Consider the following 18,011-nt stretch of genomic DNA (forward strand, 5'->3'; position numbering starts at 1 on the left):
AAAGCAGCCTTGGGAGGCTGCGGATTGGGGCAAAGGAGCGGCAGGAGGCCTGCGTGGCAGTCATGTGACTTCCTCAAAGCCGGCTAATTGAAAGAGATTGCGTGGATTCTCATCGGACAGGTGTCAGTCCTCTTCTCAGGCAAAAAGTGCAGGAAGAGGATTATTTCGGGCTCGGACCCTCCACCCAACACAATGGCAAATTAATAATAATAATAATAATAATAATAATAATAATAATAATAGTAATTTATATGCCATCCATCTGACTGATTATTCAGATGAGTGGCATATAAATACAGTGGTACCTCTGGATGCGAACGGGATCCGATCCGGAGCCCCGTTTGCATCCTGAACCGAACATAAGACGCAACTGCACGTCTGTGCATGCGTGGGTTGCATTTCACTGCTTCCGCGCATGCACGTGACATCATTTTGAGCATCTGCGCATGTGCGAGTGGCGAAACAAGGAAGTAACGCACTCCGTTACTGCTGGGTCGCTGCGGAGCGCAACCCGGAAATATTTAAGCTGAAGCGTATTCATCCCGAGGAATGACTATATATTATTATTATTATTATTATTATTATTATTATTATTATTATTATTATTGCCCTTGGCAAAGTCAGTCCAAAGTGTCTGTGCTTCACGCGGGTTTTCTCCGGCACAAGCTGAGGATGCAGAAGCGCCAAGGAAAAGAAGAACGGGGAAGTCCCAGCGCAGTTGTGTGCAGATGGCGGAGTTCAGGAGGCTCCTAAGGAAACCAGCCAGGTGTTGGAGGCAGCCTGGAAACAGCTGGCGCATCTTTCCAGAGGCAGTTGCTAATGAATTCCAGGAAGGCGGGGGTTAAAAAGTCCTGCAGTTTCCTCCCACTCACTTTTTAAAAAATTAAATGATTAAAAATAAAGCTGTGTGTTTTCTCTGCCAGCCTGGAGTTGCACTTGAGGTTCTCCTGTTCTTCCTGGGCAACTACAGAGGGGAGCAAAAGGGGCATCTGGAAGCACTGAGAGCGGCTGCTCTGCCTCTCCGGAGGCCCCAAAACGAGTTCCCTCTTCCTAAGCGCAGAGGCAAGAGCGCTTTGCTCCTCCGTCGCTGCTCTGGCTGCACAGGCACACCAGAGGGGACTGCGGGGGCAACGGCGCATGGCTCAGAAAAGACGCTCTTCTTTCTCTCTGGCTAGAATGCGTGGGGGGGTGCGCAAAAGGAAAGCTCTCGCAGGCTGCCCTTTCGACCTGCCGTCTGACACCCTCTGCAGGCAGGGGGAGCTGGCCTCACGTGTAAAGGCTGGCCAGGCCCGTCGGACAACAAAGAATGGAGCCTTGGCTTGTGGAACTCCCTGCCACTAGAGACGCAGCTGGCACCTTCTGTGCAGACTTTTATACGCCCGCTGAAAACTTTCCCATTCTGCTAGGCCTATGCAGGTCATGAATACACCCTTCCCCAGAGGCTAGCTGATGTCTGGTATTAGTTTTTTATGGTTTTTATTGTATGGCTTTATGCCTTACTGTAAATCTCTTTGATGTTTGTTTGTTTATTTATTTAAGTAAGTAAGTAAGTAAGTAAGTAAGTAAACCACCTTCCATCTCAGGGCAGTTCACAACATAAAAATACAAGGAACACCCACCCCAAAATACATAATGAAAACAGGGGGGGGGAAGCAAACCAATAACCCCCCTCTCTCCCACTATGAAACAGTGGCATAGAAATATTTTTTAATAAATAAATAGAAACCTCCAGCTGCTCGCAGGCCCCTTCCCTGGCAGCGACAGGACCTGCTGATGTTCCCTTGCTCTCAGAGGGAATTGTACCAGGCAGCGGGTGGGCAAGAAACATGGCTGCCTGGAGAACGGGGTGTGTGTGTGGATTCAAATAAATAAAAAATAAAAATAAAACCAGGTGACAGGAAGATTTGCGTGCTAAACACCCCCAGGCAGGGAGGCTTGATGATTTTCGGATCCTTCTAAAAGTGTGTGTGGAGAGAGAGAGAGTTTTAAGAAGGGCAGAGGCAGCGATTGGGCCTTTGGACCACTGCATGATAAGTCAATGTCTAGCTCTGCTATTTCCATTGGATCAGAGTCCTTCTGGACGATGGATGTGCAGGGGTCTTTTAACGGACAGAGTGATCAATTTTGAGCTATTGGGGGGGGGGGAGTGTGATTGTGTGCACATGCACGTGAACATAATAGCATTTCGCATATTTTTAAGTTCCTGTTTTGTAAATGCTGTTTTATAGATTATGTTTTATTGATTTGTTAATTATACATAATATGATCTATGCTGTACAGTGATGCTCTATTATGCTATTGTCATTTATTGTTTTCTAAGCCGTGTTGGGATTTGTCTGACTGTAAAGCAGCACAGAAATGCAATCAATCCATCCATCAATCATGGACTTGCAGGACTGCGGATTCTCAAGTGGGGTCCTGGTCTGGCTTGCCAGGATCACATCAAGTGAATCTGCTTTGGAATCTGTGTTCTGTGGATTCCTCCTCCACCTCCATCCTTCTTGGCCTACCCTAACCCCCAACCCTCCCAGTGCATGAATCCATGGGCCAAAGCTATCCTGATTCACCCAAGGGAATCCCACGACACCTACATGTTTGGCAGCAATTCTGGAAGACCCGACCCTGTTCCCATCGCTGTCCAGGACGTCGATCCCCTCCTCCAGCTCTGTGTGTCTCATCAGGACCACGTTGCAAATATTGGCACTGGCTGCGAGGGGAAGAAAAGGAGAGCGCAAGCAGCAGTCAGGATCAGGCCGTGCCATGAAGGGAACTCTTTATTCAAAGAAACGAAACAGCTCAGGCCTCGTGAGCACAGCAACTCTTCCCCGTAGACCTTGCCCTGATGAGGCAGACAGGAGGAGGAAGAGACCTAAGGAGCCTTCTCCTCCCCAAGCAATCGGAGACTCTGACATCTTGTCGGTCTTTGCTCCACCCTCTTCATACCGCTTCAGGTTCTGGGAGACCAGGGTGGAGGAGAGCTAGTCGCACAGGAGGAGACCCCCCCTGGCAGCCTGCCTCCACTCTGCCTCTTGACCCTTCTCTGCTTCTGCCTCAGCCTCTTCCTGCTCACTACCTGCATTTAGGAGCCCCAGAATCTTAGAATAATAATAATAATAATAATAATTATTATTATTATTATTATTATTATTATTATTATTACCGTATTTTTTGCTCTATAAGGCTCACTTTTTCCCTCCTAAAAAGTAAGGGGAAATGTGTGTGCGTCTTATGGAGCGAATGCAGGCTGCGCAGCTATCCCAGAAGCCAGAACAGCAAGAGGGATTGCTGCTTTCACTGCGCAGCGATCCCTCTTGCTGTTCTGGCTTCTGAGATTCAGAATATTTTTTTTCTTGTTTTCCTCCTCCAAAAACTAGGTGCGTCTCGTGGTCTGGTGCGTCTTATAGAGTGAAAAATACGGGTATATCCCGCCTTCCCCAGCCGAAGCCAGGCTCAGAGCGGCTAACAACACTAAAATAATACAGCCTTCTAAAATCAATTCATTATAGAGCCATACACTGTAGGGTTGGAAGGGCCCCCCAAAGGTAATCCAGTCCAACCTCCTGCAACACATGAATCTTTGTTAGAGAATTAGCTCTTAGCGTCAGTCAGTTCTTCCGACTAAACGTTAGGGAGAACTTTCTGACAGCGGACCAGACCAGTCCCTCCGACTACCTCTTGCCTTGGCCTGGTTCCACCTAGCCCAGCCTGACCGGCGGGCATTTCAGGCAAATCTTCAAAGCCGATCTTTTCATAACAGAAAGTTTAATTAACTGGTTTGCCCGGGATTCTGATGCAAGAGATTCCGGCCCCCAGAATAACAAAGCGGCAATTAGCAGGAAGATGGCCAGAGTCCTGGCACACAATTAAGCATGTCAGTACACAAATAAAAGAAGCAGAGAGCTAATGAAGGGCTGAGCAAATTAATTGCCGGCCCTCAATCAATTCTGACTCCAGTTTAAGCTCCTTCTCTTAACACCTTGGCATAATAATAGAACAACCTGACAGAGATCCCCCCTCGCCCTAGCGGCTGGGGCCAGTGGGCTTAGTCCACAATCCAAAACATTTTCGACTTGGTGCTGCTGATCTCTTGATGAACGGCTCACAAGGGGCACATCTGATCGAAAAATTCCCGCAACACAAGGAAGGTCGTTCCTCCTTTTCCTTTTCCTCTTCCTCCTCCTCCTGCTCGAAGTGCCATGCACAGAAAGCAAAGAGGCCACCTTTCCCCATCCACCCCCCAGGTGCAATGGGACCCAGAGACACACCTGGTTCAGGTAAGCATCCCTCTCCCCTGCCTGCCTCCTGCATACAATTATGGAATCCTCACCAGCACCCCCGTACCCCAACCATCTGGGACACCCTGAGATGCAACAAGGATGACTTTCTTACGTAAGCGCATGCTAAAGAGCCCAGCTGAGGGAGGAGCAAGGGGACCTACCTGGCGCCCAGCACCCTATTTTCCGCAGGGGACAACCAGATGCCCCAATGGGAAGAGCCTACAAACAGGGCCTCAGCCCCACAGCCACAACTCCCTCCCACTGGCGCTCTCCAGCCGCTGGCTGGCACTTAGAGGAAGGCTGCCTGCGACACAGCACAGCCTCATCCACCGTGAATGGGTCCAAGTCCCTTTCAAAGCCACCCAATTCAATTTGTTTTCCTTGCCATCAGGCGGGCAGCGCCCATGAAACCCCAGCCACATACTGTATTTTTAAAATAGCTTTTTTTTATTCCTGCTTTTCGTAAAACAAACCAATAACCAATACCGATAACCCAAGCAGAGGCATGGAAAAGCTCAAAAAAAAAAGCTCTTCTTTTGCTATATTCATTTTTGTTAATTTGAGTGAGCCCTTTCCTATGGAGCTGGGAGTTCTGGCTCGTCCATCTTCTTAAGTCGACCAGAGGTAAATTAAGACCCGACAGCAAGATGAAGCCAGATTTTGCTTTTCCCTCTGAAAACGGGTAGAAATTAGCATATGCAAATTTGTTGTTGTTGTTGTTGTTTAGTCGTTTAGTCGTGTCCGACTCTTTGTGACCCCATGGACCAGAGCACGCCAGGCACTTCTGTCTTCCACTGTCTCCCGCAGTTTGGTCAGAATGCAAATTTGTACTCTGGGCCAAATAATTGGGTGCACTCTTCCCACGTTGGATCAAATCTACGCTTCCAGGTGCCATAAGAAAGCTGCAGAGATAGCGCAGGATAGTGCGCACCCCGGAAATGATCTCTTTCAGCTTCTGCCTTCTGGAAGAAGGTCCAGGGTTATAAAGACTAGGACTAGCCGCCTGAGAAACTGTTTCTATCCAAATGCGATTTTGGTTTTAAACACAGTGTAGGGAGCCTCTGTGGGAGTATATTGTATTTAAAAACGGGGTATCAGAGTTTTTAGGGGGCTAACCAGGTTGGAATAGCTGGGATAGCAGGCTTGTTGGTTTTTGAATGTCTTATGCAGATTTTTTTCAATTTCGTTGTTCTGTATGGGACACTGACAATAAAGATTATCGTATCGTATCGTAAATGGGACTTTGGGGGCAGCCCTTCCAAGCACACCGTGGAAGCCCATTTCCTCTACGGAAGCAGAGAGAGAGGGGAAAGTATGCACCCCCTTACCTACAGCGGGGAATGGCACAAATCTCTGGATCAGGAGCCGGGTGGCCGGAGTAAACTGATTAGCTCTCTGGATCAGAACGTTAAGGCCCACCTGCAGGAGAAGGAAAGAGGGGGGCAGAGAAGCCTGGAGGAGAGCCGGGGGGGGGGGGCAGAGCAGCCACAGCCCAACCCCACAGGCCACCACCATCGGTAATATTCACAGACCGCTTAATATGCAAAATCCCTAAGCAGTTTACATAAAACACAATAAGGTCACTAAAAAGGGGGGGGGCGAATGTACATACAACATTTAAAACCAAAAACACCAAGAAAAGCCATCATTAAAATATTCAGTAAAATAGCAATAGATAGCAAAACAAGCCCAGCAACTGCTGCTGGGGTAAGTTTGATCACAACCAGAGGTTTTACTTTTTGTGACCCTGCCAGCTCCTAACACGGAATCATTTTAATCGGTCATTCTAATCAATCAATGAACAACCTCCTCTGGCTGATCTGCACAGTTCAAACGACATGCACTTAAAACAATCTAATATTAAGACATCTAATATGTTTCAAAAAGCAATCCGTATGTTGACAGGGGCTGAAATCCAGCCTCCCAGATCCTCGACTTGGGAGCAAGATTCAAGGAATGGAAATTATTTTACAAAAGTTTCTTGCGTTATCTTTGTGTGTTTATTCTCCCAGGCCAGAGCCAGGGAAGTGGGGGGTGCCTACAAGGGTCTGCTCCCGCACAGGGGACTTTGAGGTGCTGGGGGGGAAGGAGAGGGAGGATTTAAGGCTTGAGGAGAGACCATTGTTTTGAGGTTCGCATCACAAAGGTGTAAAGGCCAGACCAAGGCCCTTGGGGCTGAAAGGACTGGCCCCCAGAGGCCACCCCACCCCAGGCGGGAGGGCTCCTTCCTAAGTGGCCGCAGGAGGGCCGAGGGCGGTGGGTGGCCTCTTTCTTCATCTCAACCTGATTATGGGCTATCGCAGCAAATTCGCAGGCTGTCAAGGCAGCCCCTGTGCGCTGCTCCTCCTCCTCCTCCTCGCAAACAATTATCAAGGCGAAGGAGCAGGCATTAGGGAAAGCCACAGGGGTGCCCTCACCTAGACAGGAGGGTGAAAAATGGTGTCGCTGTGGGGGTGTAATGGCCGGGGGTAGAGAGAGAAGGGGGCAGCGGACGGAGGGCAGCAGAAAAGGAGCCTAGAAGAGAACCTGGCAGTGAATTAACAGGGGCAGGGAAGGGGGGTGAGGAAGCAGGCAGCTGCACAGACTGCCATTCCCCCCCCCTCCATGGGGCCCTTGGGTGCGTCATTGCTGCGGAGTTTGGGGCCACCTAGAAAAGCAGAAAAGAGGGGGAGGCTTTTGCAAGAGGTGCTCTGACTGCCTTCTCATTCCCTGAAGCTGTATTTGCAGACTCAGAAACATGGCTTGCTAGGCTCTGAGGAGAATTGCCAGAGGCCACAGGGGCTAGGATTAAGAGATGGGGTTTCCCCCATGCACCTGGCAGAGGTGGCCTGTCGGAAGGAAGTGCCCGTCCTGCGGGCCAGATCCAGTTCCCCATTCCTGCCCTACAGATTTGGCATATAGGCTACAGCAACTTTGGCCAAATAGGTGCTCTCCAGATGGACAATACCTCCTATGCGTCCCAGGCGTTGTCCAAAACATCTGGAGGGCACCAGGTTGGGGAAGGCTCTGCTACAGAATCCTCGCCTCCTTATCCAGCTGACTCACAAGCCCCCTATCCATGGATCTTGGACGCTTCTTGACTTTTCCAAACTGCTTATTGTTGTGAATGATGTTTGCAGCTGCCGCTGTTGACTTCTGCACAAGAACCATGACCTGGAAACCCTTCTCGGAGCTGCTCTTTGGCCCTCCAGGCCCTCTTCTGACACCAATGGCCCCCTGCATTCTGTCTGCCGCCCAGGGGAGGCTGTGCACTTGCAGGGGGGGGGAGAGACCTGGTTTTAATTAATACAAGATCTTTTGCAGACCACTGGGAGGTGGGGAATGGCGCTTGTTTTCAGGTCATCTAGTCCTAATGGGATCACCCTAGGAGGTGATTTGCTGCTAATTGACATCAGAGTGCATTTAATGAGGTCTAAGGCCTCCGAATCTGGGGAAGAAAGAAGCAGGCCATTCTCGCTCTCTTCCAGCCCCCAACATCTTCCTTTTTTGAACAAAAGGTGTGGCATAAACACCTGTTTGAGGAACATAATCACATACCCTGTTCTCCAGGGCAAGACTCTTCTCACCCATTGAGAGCTAGCAGTGCAAAGGAACTGAATAATGACTAGCCCTGGCAAGGGGGAGGCCTTGGCAAGCGACCAGGGTGCAGCCACGGCTGACAGTGTGCCAGCCAGCAGAGGAGGCCATCCAGAGGGGCTGGGCCCAGAGCTAGGTCTTTGCCCAGGTGCCCAGCGGTCAGAGCACACCGACAGAGAGAAGACGAAAGGGTTACCCACTGCGATCGAGACAGCACTTATGACAGCTCCCAAGTAGCCCTGGACGAACTTGGACGTTGGAGAAGGCTGCAGGAAGAAGAACAAAAGATACTCATGTATCTGAATGTGTGCATGCACACGAAAGCTCATACCAAGAACTAACTCAGTTGGTCTTTAAGGTGCTACTGGAAGGAAAAAATTTTTTTATGTTTTGACTATGGCAGACCAACACGGCTACCTATCTGTAACTGGAATAATTTTTTATTTATACCCCGCCCTTCCTGGTTCAAAAACCAGGCTCAGGGCGGCTAACAACTGTGTTTTACTTAATTGTAAAAGCAGCATAAAATACAGTATAAAACATGAATAACAATAAAATTCAAACAAGAGGAAGAACGTGGCGTCCTCCAGGCATGCTCTGGGCATGGCTGTGTGTGTGTAGATTGAGGGAAGAGATGGGACTGTGCCAGAGCCACGGGGAGTGCCCCTCTGCACTGGTGCCCCTGGAAACATGGGGAACTTGTAGCCCCCCTGTTCTGACCTGTGTGCACACTGCAGAAGCTACAAGGAAGGGGTCCCCACAAGAGCACAAAAACCAATGGGGCCCACAAACAGGATAAGAGGAAATGAAGAGAATTGAAAGATATAACAAGGCAATACATTGCAGGTCTCAGGGATGGCGTAAGTGGCTGGGCTCTGCCCTTGGCACCATCCCTGAGCTGTTTCATCCAATCCACGGCAACTGAGCCTCCTCTCAATCACAACAGCCCAGGGCAGCAGAATCTCCTCGGGAAGATCTCTGGGAGCTGATGCTCTGATCCAGGAGCCTCTGGCCGGGGGGACCAGGTGGGGGCCAGAGGCGCAGGCCAAGCGCTTTCCAGGGGAGAAACTTACATCAGCTTCCTTGAAAATGGCGCACACGTAAAACGACCTCTCACCTTTGTCGCATTTCGGTTTGCATAGTTGACACAGGCATTGTGGCTCTGATTCAACCACTAAAGGAGAAAACAGAAAGAAACAGGAACAAACAGCTGGTTAAAAGAGAGAGAGAACGAGGGAGAGGGCGGGTGGGCAGGCAACAGCAGCACAATTGCTGAAAAGAAGGAGTTATAGCAAACTTGCAGGAAAGCAGCCTTTCCAATTATGGCTACCGCTGGGAAGGGAAGTTTTTGTTATCAAATCCAGACAATGGTGTTATGTATCTGCGAAAGAACAAGCCCTGCAGAGAGGGGCACCTTTGGCAGATACAGCACTCCCTCCCTTTATTCTCTCGCATGCGCACACGCACACACCCAAAGCGCACACTCTGGAACCTCTCTTGCTAACTTAGACCCCGCGAGCCCAGAGCTCCTCCAGCCCAGGGGCAGCAGTCTTTCCCAACCAGGTTCCTGTGCTGGGAAAATGGGGAGGGGGCTGCTGCATGGCCACAGAGTAGCTTGGGGCTCCTGCAGTACAGTGGTACCTCGGCTTACGTACTTAATTCGTTCTGGAGGTCTGTTCTTAACCTGAAACTGTTCTTAACCTGAAGCACCACTTTAGCTAATGGGGCCTCCTGCTGCTGCCGCGCCGCCGGAACCCAATTTCTGTTCTCATCCAGAAGCAAAGTTCTTAACCTGAAGCACTATTTCTGGGTTAGCGGAGTCTGTAACCTGAAGCGCATGTAGCCTGAAGCGTATGTAACCCGAGGTACCACTGTACACAGGTTTGCCCACTGTGGCTGTCGGGGGCTTCAATAAAGCCCCCTGCCCTCACATTCACCTGAAGAGGAACCCTTGCCATCTCAGAAGCTGCCTTCTCCCCCAGAGTCGGACCAGGGTCTCATCCAGCTCAGCATGATCTACTCCCTCACTGGCACACAGGAATCCCTGCCTGATACATCTTTTTTTTCTGGACAGGGACAATCTGGCCACTGCAGTTCATGCGCCTATAAACTCACAATCAGATGGCACAATGCGCATGATGCATGGCTGCCTTCACGCTTGGCCCAGAAGGTGCGTCCAGTGCAGAACTCAGCAGGCTGCGGTGTTAAGCACCTATTTCGCCATGACTTTAGGAGCTGCACTGACGGCCAGTTAGATACGGGACCACGTTCAAGATGGTACTGAGGACATATAAGCCCCCAAACCACAAAGGGCCTGGATCCCTGGCTGACCCCCTTCCCCCCTGAGCCTGTCTAAAGATTTCTTAGAAGGGAGCCTTCTCTGAAGGTGGAACCGGCCCTTTAGGCCTCCATTGCCATGAGTTTCAAAATGACACCTGATGGCTCCCTTCAGCCAGTGTGGTGTAGTGGTTAAGAGCAGTGGACTCGTAATCTGGTGAACCGGGTTTGCTTCCCCGCTCCTCCACATGCAGCTGCTGGGTGACCTTGGGCTAGTCGCACTTCTTTGAAGTCTCTCAGCCCCACTCACCTCACAGACTGTTTGTTGTGGAAGGGAAATGAGATTGTTAGCCGCTTTGAGACTCCTGAAGGGGAGTGATAAAGTGGGATATCAAATCCAAACTCTTCTTCTTCTTCCTTTACTGGACTTTTAAGAAGTTCTCAAACTGGGCTGCTAAGTTCTTGCCTCACCCAGATTTCACTGATTCAGGTGGCGCTGGTGTATTTGTGGTTTCAGACCTTGCTTGTTATTTCCCTTTGCAGACTGCACTGCTTTTTGGTATTAAGTGTTATATAGAAGTATTTGGAATAAATAAATAAATAGATGAGGCAGGCAGGCCTTCCCTCACCCCTGACATCCAGGGAAGATGTGCCGGAGGGTGTGTTTGGGGGTGGGGGGTGTCCCTGAGCAGCCCAGCTTCTGCCGGTGCCAAGGCCTCAGGGGCTCCCCTCTATCCCCTGCAGAGCTGCTCTGGGTGGCGCTTACCTCCGTCGGGGCCCTGACATGACCTGGGCTGCAACCTGCACCCTAAAAACTGGCTCTGCACTGCTCTCTCTCCCTGTTCCTCTCCAGTTGCCGGGCAGAACCTGGGAAATGAGGCTGAGAGGAGAGAAGAGGGGAGAAACAGAGAGGAGTCAGAGAGGAGGGAGGAAGAGGGTGGGGAGAAAACTGGAGGGGGAGGAAGAGGAAGGGCAAGGACAGCAAAAGTGAAAAGGAGGGGAGGGGAAAACTTTACAGAGTGGGGGCAGAACAAGAAGCTGTCCAAAGAGGAGGCCTTCTCTGCAGAAGCCTCATTTCCTCCAGACTTCCTGCGGAAAGTTCAAAGGTACGCACGATGCTCCTTTTGCTACCTTTACTTGACTCTCAATGCCAAGCGCAGCAACATCCAAGGCCAGGCACACTCTCCACCAAAGGTACTCCGGATTCTGCATCCGTTTGTCTGATTTCCTCGGCTCCCGGCTCTTCGTACGGAGAAGAAAAGGTTTTAAGACTTTCCCCACCTGACGGACTTCCGGGTTAGCGCCATCGACTAATGGCGGATTCCCTCCGAGCTCCGGAGGGAATCGGCTCCGCAGGATTTGGGTCTTGCCGCTGCGGTGACACGGGGACCCTCAGAAATCACAGGCGCTGAAGCCTGTGAACCTGGTGACTCGGCGGGCACCATTTGTGCCCCCCCCGACCCGCGAAGGAGCCTTTTTAAAGGCTTCGGAACGGGGGACGGGGCGAGCGGTGCGGTGCTGAGAGTCGACTGCTTCTCCTGCGGAGTGAAGCCGCATGCCATGGTCGGAGAGCGCTGACTTCTTCTTGTGAACAATTGGACTTTAAAAGCAACAACCCGTGAGTAGTACGGAAATTGGATTTGCAAAGAAAATTTTTTTTTGAATTAGGCACGATCGGGGAAGGCGCAAACAGGAAGTCCGTCTCCCCGTTTTGTAAATAATTTAAAGTAAGGACTAGTTAACTAAGGTCGAGAGAACTTCTTCTTCTTTATTGGGTAAAAGACATTAATTTCACGATTTGGCAGTATAAGTAATTTTACTGGAGGATAAGAGCTAATTTTGAGAGCTGAAGTGCCACCACCACCCCCCGGACCCGGGAGTGATCCGCGAGAGAGCCTGTTGAGGAGATATAGAAGAGTTTGACAGCTGTCAAATTAGCAGTCAAGAAGGAAAAAGAGAACTTTGTTTCTGCTGTCTCTGCTGGATATATTTGTTACAATTTGGTTATATTTTGTTGAAAACAAGGAAGAACTGATACAAACTAACTTGATTTTTGGATTTGAACTGGAAGGAAGATTAAGTAACCAAAATCCCTCTAGAGGGGGTTTTGGGACATTACAAGAATGGCTGAAGGAGGAAAAATTCAAGCTAAATTGGACAGAGTTTTTCTTCTCTTGGGAAAGTTACAAGGCCAAATTGATGTTTTGGCTACCAATGTTGCAACTCTGGACTTAACAGTAAACAAATTCATTGAATTTGATAAGGATTTGACTCAGGAAGTTCATGCAGCTGGACAAGAAGAGAAACTTGAGAGATTTGAGAGTGTGGAGAAAGAGATATATGTTGTTTCTGAGGAAAAGGAAGGAGGAGATGTAATGTTGCAGATGACAAAGGAGAGCCAGAGGCCTGACATGATGGTTACAAAGGAAAATAAGTACTGGATGATGAAAATCTGGTCTGAATTGGAGATTGAAGAATGGAGAGATCTCCTTATGTGGAGATCTGAAGACCTATGGATTACAAATTTGATTAAGGTGAAAGTTGGAGCTTTTGGGACATTTGGACTTAAAAGGAGTAAGAAACAAGATTCGGGCTCCACTTTTAAGTATGGAGGTCTGGCTGGAAGAAATATGGACCCTATTGGGACAGAGCTTCTCCGAGATCTGGTGTTTAATACTAAGGACTACCCAAAAAACCGGCAGAGAGGAATTGAGAGAGAATTAAGAGCCTCGGACGTGAGGTCTCCAGGCTGATAGTAGACTAAGACTGATGGACATTTGTTGGGGATCGAAACTGGGAAAGGGGGGGTGGGGTTTGGGAATCCAAAGGGTGTACAATTATAATCTGTTTTTTTATTTTGTTTTGTTATTAGTATGAAAATTGGGGAATTCGTGGAAGGGAATTTGGGTCGACTTTAGAAAAAAGTTTTAAGAATGAGCACTGATGTACAAATATTGATGTTTATAAGTTAAAATTGGTTTTTCTAAAATGAATTAAATATAAAAAGGTCAAAAATTGGGGATAAGAACTTGTTGAACTAACAATTTGAATTGGAATATAAGAAGGGGAGGTGTGGGGAAGTCAGGGAAATATGTTATTGAAAATACGGGTTGTAAACTTTATGTGTTTTTAACTTTTTTGTTTTTTGATTTTTTAATGTATTAAGGTGGAAAATCTCAATAAATATCTTTTAAAAAAAAAAAAAGACTTTCCCCACCTGACCAGGCACTGCCCACACACTCCCAAGCACATCTCCACCAACATGAGGACTAGGAACTTGCCGGCTGATTGAAAGGAAAAGGAAGATCACCAGGACACTCGATCCAGTGCAAGGAAACACAGCGCTTCTATCTGCTATCCACAGGTGTCTGGAATGAAGACCTGCTTGGACCCTTTGAGGGTGTTGGGACACAGCCAGGCAGGTGCGCTAAGAAAGATCTTTTGCATTGAAAATCCAATGTTTTTTATTTCTGTGCTGGAAGGTCTCCCAAGGAACAACCTCCAGAGTTCCCAAGGCGTCCCAAGAGATTTCCTGCCCCCATCAAGATGCTCGCCCTTCCTTCGTGATCCTCACATTTTTAGGCAGAAATGTAATTTATGCTGAGGGCTCTCCCATCTTGCATGCCATAACTATACAGAAATCTGGCACTAAGGGCAGGGTCCGTGCTAAAAGGCCCAGACCAAACACCAGGGGAAGGCAGGAAATAACCTTTGAGCAGCCTTGGTCCACCTGCTGCCTCCCAGCTCTTTTGGACTCGGGTTCTCCTGAAGGATGCACTGCAGGCATGGGCCCCTTTTGGCTGCCTCAAAGGGGCTGATCTTTCCCTGGAGAGCGACCCATGGCTTCCTTCCTGTGTGCTATGCAGCTCATCCCCTGGGCAACCATTCTGTGGCTGGTGCCCCTAGAAATCGTTCAGAAGTCAAAATGTTCCAGTTATAACTGCTGCTAAGATTATAATAGCTAAAGAGCTTATTCCGGTGCTGATTCCCTGCCCCAAGCAGGGCTTGCTCTCAGAGATGGACAGCAGAGAAAGCAAGCCCTGGAGGCAGAAGGAACAGACTCCAAACAGAAAAGGCACCAGATAGAGGTTGCGTTAGCAGAGGAACAAACAGGAGCCCACTCTCACAGAATCACAGAACTGTACAGCTGGAAGGGAGCCCGGGGGTCCTCTAGTCCACCCCCTGGAATGCAGGAATTTCAGCTAAAGCATCTCTGACAAATGACCATCCAGCCTCTGCTTAAAAGCCTCCAAGGAAGGAGAGTCCACCCCTTTGAGATCATCCATTCTGCGGTCAAGTGGCTCTCACCATGAGAAAATTCTTCCTAAGGTTTCGTTGGAATCTCCTTCCTTGTAACTTGAAGCCACTGGTTCGAGTCCTACCCTTCGGAGCAGGAGAAAGCAAGCTTGCTCCATCTTCCAGGGGACAGCCCTTAAGATATTTGAAGACGGCCGTCATATCTCCTCTGGATCTCCTCTTTTCCAGGCTAAACATACCCAACTCAACTGCACAGAATCGTAGACTTATAGGGCTCTCTATAGGGCTGCAAGTTGAGCTGCCCCACAACCGACCTCAGGTGTGAGAGCAGGTGAGCCTGGCTGGGGAGGAAAGGGCAGGACTCCTGGGGAACCCCTCTGGGCCTGCGGGTTGAAGGTTCTGCATGCCTGGCCTAAAGGGATGCAAGTGAGGGCTCTGCTCTGCCTCCACGGTCAGAGGCAGCAATGCTTCTGAATGCCAGTCGCTAGAAGCAGCCAGGAGGAGAAGATGCCCTTGTGCTGGGTCCTGCTTGTGGGTTTCCTTTAAGGGGCATCTTGTGGGCACTGTGAGAACAGGAGGCGGGATGAGATGGGACATCGGTGTGATCCAGCAGGGCTCTCCTTATTTTCTCCCTGAAAGAGAGCCCACTGCCGAAGGGGCTGTTCCCCCATCACCACACACAAAAAACGACGGCCTCCCTCCAGCCTCCCCATCCCACAAGCCAGAAGGAAGCTCAAAGCCGGGATTCTGCTTGTGTTTTCAGCTGCAGCAAAGAACAGAAGCGAGGCTTTTTGAGCACAGTCATGACAGGCAGCAAGTCGTCATTACCTGCCAGAAGACGGTGGATGCCAGCGTCTGATTTGGCAGCAGGAGACCGACAACCTGCGAGAGAGAGAGAGAAGGGGGAGATTTCAGGGAAGACGGTGGGTGGGGTTGGGCATTTGGGGGGGTGGGACTGCCTCTCCCAACAGCAACTGACAACGCCCCGCCTGCCCTCCTCCAAGGGCGGCCAAGAAGCTCCACCATGAAGCGTGAAGCCATAGAAAGATGAACAAAGCCAAGCGTGCATTAAATCTCTGTGTGGGACAGGTGGACCTGGAAGGAGTCTGAGGGAAGCCAGGAAAGGCTGCAGAGGAGTAAGAGGGTTCTGCCGCCGGCAGGTGGGGGCTGTGAGGATGGCGAGGGGAGAGCGACTGAGAGTGGTGGCCTGCAAGAGGCGCATGGGGTGCAAGTGCTCTCCCTATGGGAAGAAGTCGGCCAAGGAACATACAGCTCCATTTCTACTTACTGGCTCGGGTGGCGCGAGAGAGTCCGGATACCAAAACAAACTGGGAAGTCCCCCCCCCAGTACTCCAGAAACAGCTGCACCAGGGGACAGTATGTTAATTCCCTTGCAGATGCAGACATGTTTGCTCATTAAGTTCCCGTTCTCACCTGCCCTGGAGATCAGGATGGGCCACAAACATTAAGGTGATGCACTCCCCCACGGAAGTCAGATTGAAAATACAGACATAAAACTGGGGGGGGGGGAGCCTAAGAGCCCTGGCCACTCCAAGCCAGGCGTAGTCCTAAGGGAGAAGAGCCTGTCTCCCACACTTTTCTACCTGGCAGGTATTCAACAGGTGGGGCTTTTCCACATCACTGCCTCTGTGTGTGGCTGGTCGGAGTGCCAGATCCCTGCTGCCATGCATGTGTGTAACCTTCCTCAACCGCAAGTGATTATATCAAACCGGTTCCCCAACAGGTCTATCAGGTCCAGGGCAAAGAGCTCTGGTGAGGACACAGCCAGGTCCTCTTCCCAGGCTGTTCCCAGACCCGTCTTCAGGTGGCCTGGCCTGACTGCCAGCCAGTCTCATTCCTCCCTACCAGGACCTGATTGATGCACCTTCTTGACCTCCCTCTGCTTGCCGGGCAAGTGAGAAGAGACACAGCAGACAAGTCTAACACGATGCAGTGGAGAAAAGGGGTAAGACTAGAACTCAGGGCTATCCAGTGAAGATCCAGGAGAGATCCCAATGGAAGAGCTGCTTCACATAGCGGCAGATTGTTCAACTATGGAATACATCACAAGAAGAACGCTGCTGGATCCAGCCAACCAGTCCAGCATCCTGTTCTCACAGAAGCCAACCAGCTGCCCATTGTGGGAAACCTCCAACTGGGATCCAAGCCCAGGAGCCCGCAATTGCCTCCGGCCCGTGTCCAGCCTGTGGGCTTCCTTCCTTTGGGGCGTCTAGCTGACCACCATGAGGATGCTGGACCAGATGGGTCCCCCGTGGCCTGATCCAGCTGCATCGTTGTCCTTGGGTTCTTCTGGCCCCGGGCACAAGGAGCCTCCAGTTCTCTTGGCTTACAAACAAAGCCCTCTGGAGGGCGGCAAATGCTCGCCCCAGGTTTAGCACACCCTGAAGTGGAGGCAATGGAGACCCACACCGCCGTGGGGAGAGGGAAGGGGGTTCCCAGTTCCACTCCCTCCATCGCCACCCGCTCCTTCCCAGTATGCTCAGTTTGAGACTCAGACTGCGAGAGCAGACGGCCAATTATGTCACTACATTTCACAGATCAATTGGCATAAATGTTAAAATTAAAATGTAACATTTGAACATCGGTTTTTCCCCCCCTTTCCTTTTCTGCTTTATGACAAGAGGTTCCAGTTTATCATTTGCAGCTCACAAAACTGAGCTCTGCTGACAGCTCTCAGCATCTCTGACAGGTCTGGATTCGGGCCGATTTTGGTGTCAACCTGATCGCTAACTCAAAATTTGTGTTTAACTTTTTGCAAAGTTAATTACAGATTACCACCCAAATGTTAAACATAAATAAGGACACCTTTCCCCTCTCTGTGCTGGGAGCCATGCCAGCCCCTCCCTCAAGATCTATCATTGCAGGAAGGGCCATATGTCTCCGGCAATGTGGCCCAGAATGCATCCATGGGAGGAATTCAAGCCTCAGAATAACTGAGGGGGAGCGGAGGAAGAACGGAGCAGAAGGGCAGCACAGCCAGGAGGCTCTCTGCCGGGAGCGAAGGCGAGGCAGCTGATTTCAGGTGGCATTAAGGGTGGCACAGATGACTGAGCCGCAAGGGAAGTTCCTGCAAGGGACCTCCGGGAAAAGGATGCTTTAAACTGTGGCTGTCAATCCCACGCCAGGCAAGGATGGCCGCCAACCCAGAAGGCTTTATAAAAGGACTGGGCAAATTCACGGAGGAGGAGAGAGCTATGGGTGGCTCCTAGCCAGGATGGCTATGCTCTGCCCTTCACAGTCAGAGGCAGCAAGGCTTCTGAATGCAGGGGCTGCTGGAAAACACAGGAGGGCCAGAGTGTGACTCCGGTTCTGCTCAGGTTCCGCTCCCTGGTTTCTCACAGGCATTTGGTTGGCTGCTGTGAGAACAGGATGCTGGACAAGGTGGGTCTGATCCAGGGGTCAGCAAACTTTTTCAGCAGGGGGTGGTCCACTCAGACCTTGTGGGGGGCCGGACTATATTTTGAAAAAAATATGAATGGATTCCTATGCCCCACAAATAACCCAGAGATGCAATTTAAATACAGTGGTACCTCTGGATGCGAACAGGATCCATTCCGGAGCCCCGTTTGCATCCCGAGCAGAAGGCAACTTGTGTCTGCGCGG

At 50.2% G+C, this 18,011-nt stretch overlaps 1 protein-coding gene across 2 annotated transcripts in view; it reads right to left on the bottom strand.

The window, feature by feature from the left end:
• The window catches only part of SFXN5 (sideroflexin 5), an 89,872-nt gene that overhangs the window by 31,017 nt on the left and 40,844 nt on the right, over positions 1-18,011 (bottom strand). For both annotated transcript variants that reach the window (XM_053402268.1, XM_053402267.1), the window contains 5 exons: positions 15,216-15,269; positions 8,971-9,027; positions 8,054-8,119; positions 5,606-5,696; positions 2,592-2,707 (listed from right to left, as the gene is read on the bottom strand). In XM_053402268.1, the coding sequence (XP_053258243.1) occupies positions 2,592-2,707; positions 5,606-5,696; positions 8,054-8,119; positions 8,971-9,027; positions 15,216-15,269 (384 nt within the window). The remainder of the gene's footprint in view (positions 1-2,591; positions 2,708-5,605; positions 5,697-8,053; positions 8,120-8,970; positions 9,028-15,215; positions 15,270-18,011) is intronic.

The sequence above is a fragment of the Podarcis raffonei genome, chromosome 9, assembly GCF_027172205.1.
Source record: "Podarcis raffonei isolate rPodRaf1 chromosome 9, rPodRaf1.pri, whole genome shotgun sequence".
Lineage (NCBI taxonomy): Eukaryota > Metazoa > Chordata > Lepidosauria > Squamata > Lacertidae > Podarcis > Podarcis raffonei.